The following is a 6,078-nucleotide window of genomic DNA, read 5'->3' as shown; positions in this document are numbered from 1 at the left end:
CCGGGGGGGCGGGCCGGGCCCCGCGGAGAGGAACCGGGCGCGGCGGGACGCTGAGACTCGCCGTCCCGCAAGGGCCATGCAGCTCCTGCCGCTGCTCGCCTGGGCGCTGCTGCCAGGTAAGGCCCGGCCGCAGCCCCCCCAGCCCTCGAGTGTCCCGGGGGGGCGGCCCCGACGGGCGGGGAGGGCTCGGCGGTGGCGGCGGCGGCGGCGGCGGCAGCACTCCCGTGTCTGCCTGTGTCTCCGCAGGCTGCCGGGCGTGGGTGAGCGGTCCCAGCACCGTGTGGGGAGTCCTGGGGGGGTCCGTCTCGGTGAACTGCACGTACGAGCTCGGCGATGAGATGGAGCCGAAATTCTGGTGCTATCCGGGAACAGTTTTCACTTGTGCTGGTGGTGATTATACCATCATCACCTCGGAGGACAAGCCCATGGTGCGGCAGGGCCGACTCTCCATCCAGGACAATCGTGCACAGCGGGTGTTCACGGTGACCATGGAGGATCTGAGGAAGAAGGATGCGGGCACCTACGTCTGCGGGGTGCGAACGGGCTCATTCCAGTCTGATAAGAGTCACAGTGTGAAGGTGTTTGTGTCCCCAGGTCAGTACTTGTGGGTCCCCCAGGTCCAGCACTGGTGTCTCACGGGCCAAGTGCTGGGAGCCGGGGCTGCAGTGAGGAGCAGCCCGGAGGAGGTGGGTGCCCAGGCCCCGTGCGGCAGCCCCAGGCTGTGTTGTCAGGGCTCGACCAGTTGATGCCACAGCAGGTACCACCTTCCCCCATTCCTCATGCCCAGGTCTCACCACAGCCCCTCCTGGGCGCCCCAGGCTGAGGCACTCCCATCGCTGCTGTGCAGCACCCTGCTCTGAAGGGATCCTGCTGGCCCTGTCTGTGATCTCCCTGCCTTTTCTCATAACACCAGTGGTTCCTCACCCCCTCGTGCCACTCCATTTACTGCTGTGGGCAGCCCCTCTGCTGGCCCTGTCTGTGCTCTCGCTGCCTTTTCTCATAACACCAGTGGTTCGTGGGCAGCCACTGCCCGTGGGCACCAGGCCCTGGGCTTAGGGAATGTCCCTCTCCTTCCCCTCGCCAGGGACCAGCCCCTGGAGGGGGACACTTGGATGGGGCTGTTGGGTTAGTCCCAGGCTGGGCACGGGGTGCCAAGTCCCCTTCCTGCCCCGAGGGAGTTCTGCTGAAGACACACATGGGGGCGTGCATTTTGGGGGGAGACTGGGGCCACAGAAAGCCTCCTGGGGGGGATTAGAGCCCTCCCAGGTCGGGGAGCACGCTCTGGATGTGGCAGAGGGGACCCGGCATCTCCTGGTGTGACAGTAAGTGGGGTCACTTCTGGGGAATTGCAAAACCCACAGCGTCTTCCCCCGTGGGGGCAGGGAGACCGACTGACCTCTCCTCTGCTTGTGACACCCCCTCTTCTTCCTCCTCAGCATCGCCCTATTCCCCGACCACCAGCCCCCCCGATCTCAGGAGCTCTGTATCAGCCCCCACACAGACGACTCCCCAGGATAAAGCTGTGCATCCAGCATCGACTTCCTCCCTCCCCCACGGCTCCAGTCATCCCCAGTGAGTACCAGCTCTTGCCCACAGCAGCTACCTCTCTCCTTGGGTCCTCATGGTGCTGCTGGAGCCCTGCAGCCCTCCATGCTCTTCACTTCTTAAGAATTCAGACCTCCTCCTTTTGCCTTTTGAGACCAATATTTCATCCTCTCACTGAGCCACCCCACATGGATAATAATCCCAGCACCCCTGGGTGCTTGGCCCTGGCAAAGCCTTGCTTGTCCACTCTCTGTCTTGCAGCACAAACAAGGCATAGGTCATCACCGTGTGGGAAATGATTTCTGGCTGCAGTGCTGACCCCGTTTCCTTCCCCAAAACTCGGAGGGCCCGTTTGCTTGTAGGAAACCAAGTGCTGGGCTGGGTCCCGTTCCTCTTTGTAGTCACACGCAACCCAGCAGAGATCGTTGGTGAAGCATGAGACCGCAGTGGCAGAGCTTCCTCCCTCCTCTCCTGCCTCTTGGAGGTGATGCAGGGAGCGGGCAAAGCTGCAGCTCCTCGTCAGCACGCCCAAGGGGCAGGTGGCACATCAACCTTTGCCTGGTTGCCCACTAAAAAAAGGCCAACAAATAGTAGAGCTAAGCCAGAGTTAAAATTAACTGCAGGCAATGATGCTGAAAAGAGTGAAGATGCAGCAGCTCTCAGACCCGAGTGTCTTCTACTCGGGTAGAGTAGAAGACTGAAAACCCGAAAGTTTTCAGTTTGCTTTGCTCCATCCCCAGCTTGCAGCCTGGCCACCCCCCATCTGCTTCCCTTCCTCCCGGGGAAAGCCCCGTCACCCTCAGCCTCTCCCTGCTCCGTGCCGGTTCCTCCCCAGTCCGCAACCCAGGAGAAGGGTGAGAACAGAAACATTATTTTTTTCCTTGCAGCTTCAACGTGGTTGAGCACATGCTCGTTCCAACCATTGTAGTGGTTCTTCTTTTGCTTGCGGTTGCTGCTGGATTTTTGGTGATGCTGTCCAGGAAGAGGAAAAAGGGTGAGCAAAGCTGTCACTGCCACAGACACCCTGTTTCTGTACCAGCCTGGCTTCTGCTAGAGCTGGGTTTTTCTCTATATTTCTTTTTTTTCTTCCCCATTCCCTCCTTGATGCACCCAGTCGCTGGGTCCGTCACTGAGACCTCCACCGAGGAGGTCTCCGTCCCCCAAGGGAGCGGTGGGACTGGCCCATGGGTCTCATCACCTCTCACTTAAATTTGTCTGGGCACTGCTGTCTTCTCCAAAGGCACTCAGTTGTGTTAGGATTGATGCAAAGTTTATGGCCAGTGTGAAGGACAGGGAGGGATGGGAGGGGACATCACCAGCTGGCAGGTGGGGTCTGGTTTTATTTGAAGAACTGCTCCACTTTAGATGGTTGCATCAGGTTCCCTTCCTGCTTTACAGCAACATTTGGAGCAGCAGCAGTTTTGTAATACGTTTCTTTTGGTTTCACTCGTGTCTGACCATGTCTGTGCTTCATCCAGCCTTCTCCAGTGCAGCTGTAGAGATGGACGGGATACCCAACGCGTCACATACAGTAAGGAAAGCCACAGGAGGTCTTGGAATGGTGGGGTTCGAGCTCGCCTGGGGAGGGGAAACGTTTTGCCCTGAGCTGAGCAAACAAGCTGCCTGGTCTCATTGCTTTCAGCCAGGTTGATGGTTCTTTAGGCTGGATGGGATCTTTTGGGCTCCATTTGCCAACAGAAAGACCCGACCAGGGATTTTGTGTGATTAACACAGAGAATTCCTGGGAAGGGTATTTAGGATTGGGCTGAGAAGCTCCTCCCCGAGCCCCTCCAAGCAGGGGAGCTGCTTCTCTGGGTCAAACAGCCTTGGGAACCCGGAGCAAAGCACACCTGAGGAGGCCACGAGGCAGCTGATCTTCAGTCACTGCTTGGGAAGTATTTTCTCATATTTTCTGCCAGCTTTCAAGCAGGGGCAGGTGCCACTAACCAGACTAACCTGGGAAATATTGAGCTAGCCCTTACTGGGAGTTAAATCTTCCCCCAGTGCTCCTGCAAGCTGTCTCGGCTGTCAGCAGGAAAGGCAGCGGGATGGGAGATGTCCCCATCCTTGGTGGGCTGCAGGCAGGGGAGCAGGGCTAGGTCAAGAGCTCATCCCTCTCCTTCTCCTGTCAGGGAGCGGGCACCTTGAACTACGTGGACATTAACCACCAGGCGGGCACGGCCGAGAGCCAGTTGTACAGCAACGCCGAGGCGTTCCGCTCCTCCGCAAACACTGCCACCGAATACATGGAGGTCAAGCAGAACCATGAGGTAGGAGAACACAAAGGAGAAGACAAAGCAGCGCCGAGCTGGAGGTGGAGGGTGGAAGGCTGGGGCAGGTGGGCCACAGCGTGGGTGGCAGGATGGGTTGGGTGGGTACAGAGGGACATGCCACCCTAGGGTGCAAATGATCCTGGATAACATGGGTGCCCTCTCCGGTCCCCATGGTTGCTCCTGGGTGCTTAAAGCAGCCGAGAGGTCCCTGCAGATGGTCAGGAGAAAATCTGCAAAGGATGTTTTTTGTTCACCCCCCTCCTTTCCCAGCGTTTGGAAGAGGAAAAAGAAGCTATATACAGCAAAGTGCAGAAATCCAAGCCCGAAGAGCAGGAGATCTACGTCAACGTGTCATCAGCCCCACTGCCCAAAGAAGAGCTCTACAGCACAGTGCAGAGGGAGTGAGCCAGCAGCTTGCCCCGTGGGCTGCTCCTGTGGCCACCAGTGCCAGTGGGACACGCTCGGAGGGTCAGGCTGGCTTCCTGCTCGGGTAGGAGCTGGCTGGACAGTGGAGCTGCTGCTCTCGTAGGCTTGGACATTTCCTTGGGGCAACCTCAAAGAGCATGAGGTTGAGCAGAAGGCATGGATGAAAAGGATGAAGGATGAGGATGAAATAACCCCCCCTTCATTTGGAGACCTCTCCTGTACAGAAATGGTGCTGGGAATAAAAAAAATGCCCCTTGCAATGGGGTAGCCCAGGCCAGAGACCGGCCAGGCAGGGTGTGGAAGAGCCCGGCAGTGGGTGGGCTGCCTGGATCCATGCACCCGGTGCCCACCTCACTTGGCCCTTTTGGCTGGGTTATTCAGGTGGGCCTGAGCTCCCAAACCTGCTGGTCTCCTCAGACTGACTTTTTTCATGCCGAGCTGGGAAGCAGGACAGTGAGAAATGTTATATCCGAATGGATGTGTGGTATCCAAATCCTGCCTCCCCATGCAAATAGGGTCTCGGTGCAAACGGGATGGCAGAGCTGCTCCTGTCCCTCCTGCATGGCTGCTGGGAAGGGACCCAGCAACCCCCTGGGTTGAGAGAGACCCCCAAACCCCCTGGTCCCACAGCCCCCAGAGAGGTTGGTCCTGCTCTCTCTCCCCTCCACCACCCCCAAGGACCCCCCAGCCGGGAGCACAGGGACAGGCTGTGACCGTGACCCTGCTCTTCTCTGCTTTGCTGATAATTTATTTCCTGGCTAAATATATTCAGTGTAAAGTATCGCTCCTTTATCAGTGACGGCAGCTGAGAAGCTGAGAGGATCTGAGAATCTGATAGGATCTAGCGTCGCCGTATTTGGCTGTATTTGTACAGCATTTTTTCAACTCACTACAGAGGTTTTTGCAGAGTGTGACCCCAAAAGCGTGTCTGGCCAGGAGGACTCCAGCAGCGTGGGAACCCAGATCTTTAAGGGGAAGGACTCTGCTGCTCCACCACGGACCAGTTGGTCCTTCCTCTTTCCCAGCCCCACCACCCGAGTGTATTTCAAGGCTTCATTTCGAGAGAATTCCTTAGCTTGGTTAACCGCTGCGAAGTTTCGTTTCAGTATTTTTGTAATTATTTTATTCGAGAAACCACGTGGAACATCCCTGCTCAGTCAGAACCAAAAGCAGCTGGAAGTAAACGTCCGTGGTACAAGTTGTGGTTATTCCTATAGGTTATTCCTTTATAAAGTTATATTTCTATATAAGCAAAATTCTTCCTGTGTTCAATCTGGAGCTGAGCAGACACGGGGAACAAACAGCAGTGACACAGAAAAGCGTCGTTGCAATTTGTAGTGAAAACGAGCATCCAGCCAGATTCCAGCCATTGCTGGGGAAAAAAAAAAAAAAAAAAGGGAAAGCGAACCCCTCTGCACCCACGCGGACAAACTTCTTCTGCCACAAATTTCATGTGGAACTGGTGGAAAGAAAAGAAAATCGCATCTTGCTCCTCCTGCCCCTCCATTTATTACTGGAGATAATAACACCCCTTCTCTGAAGGAGTTGGGAGGAGGAATCAGTTGGCTATTTTAAGGTAACCAGGTCCCATTATGCCATATCTGGAGGTAGTTTTCATGCTTTTTAAAAAAAAAAAAAAAAGAAAAAAAAAAAGAACTAAATGGCTTTCTTAAATTAAAGCCCTCACCACAGCACGAAGGCAGAAATAGCTGCCGGCTGCATGATAGGGAAGTGTGGGGAGGAGGAGGGTGCGGGGTCCTCAGGGTGTGCAAAGGTGGGGTGTTCAGCAGCACTTCCAGCAAGGAAGTCTGAAGACTTTCAAGCTTTCTCGGGG

At 56.1% G+C, this 6,078-nt stretch overlaps 1 protein-coding gene across 2 annotated transcripts in view; it reads left to right on the top strand.

Annotated features, from left to right (window-relative positions):
- LOC106892980 (CMRF35-like molecule 6) overlaps positions 1-5,493 on the top strand; it is a 9,714-nt gene extending 4,221 nt beyond the window's left edge. The window contains exons 1-7 of one of the 2 annotated variants that reach the window (XM_014950584.1): positions 7-116; positions 247-594; positions 1,437-1,572; positions 2,433-2,539; positions 3,024-3,076; positions 3,678-3,815; positions 4,089-5,493. In XM_014950584.1, coding sequence (XP_014806070.1) covers positions 77-116; positions 247-594; positions 1,437-1,572; positions 2,433-2,539; positions 3,024-3,076; positions 3,678-3,815; positions 4,089-4,223 — 957 coding nt within the window. In that variant the 5' untranslated portion in view covers positions 7-76 and the 3' untranslated portion in view covers positions 4,224-5,493. Of the gene's footprint in view, positions 1-6; positions 117-246; positions 595-1,436; positions 1,573-2,432; positions 2,540-3,023; positions 3,077-3,677; positions 3,816-4,088 lie in introns of those variants that run through there. The other variant, XM_014950577.1, reaches the window with a different exon arrangement.
- Positions 5,494-6,078: the final 585 nt, after the last annotated feature.

This window comes from Calidris pugnax, unplaced genomic scaffold (genome assembly GCF_001431845.1).
Source record: "Calidris pugnax isolate Ruff unplaced genomic scaffold, ASM143184v1 scaffold9, whole genome shotgun sequence".
Lineage (NCBI taxonomy): Eukaryota > Metazoa > Chordata > Aves > Charadriiformes > Scolopacidae > Calidris > Calidris pugnax.
The sequence above is the reverse complement of the archived record's forward strand: the minus strand, read 5'-3'. Positions and strand labels throughout refer to the sequence as shown.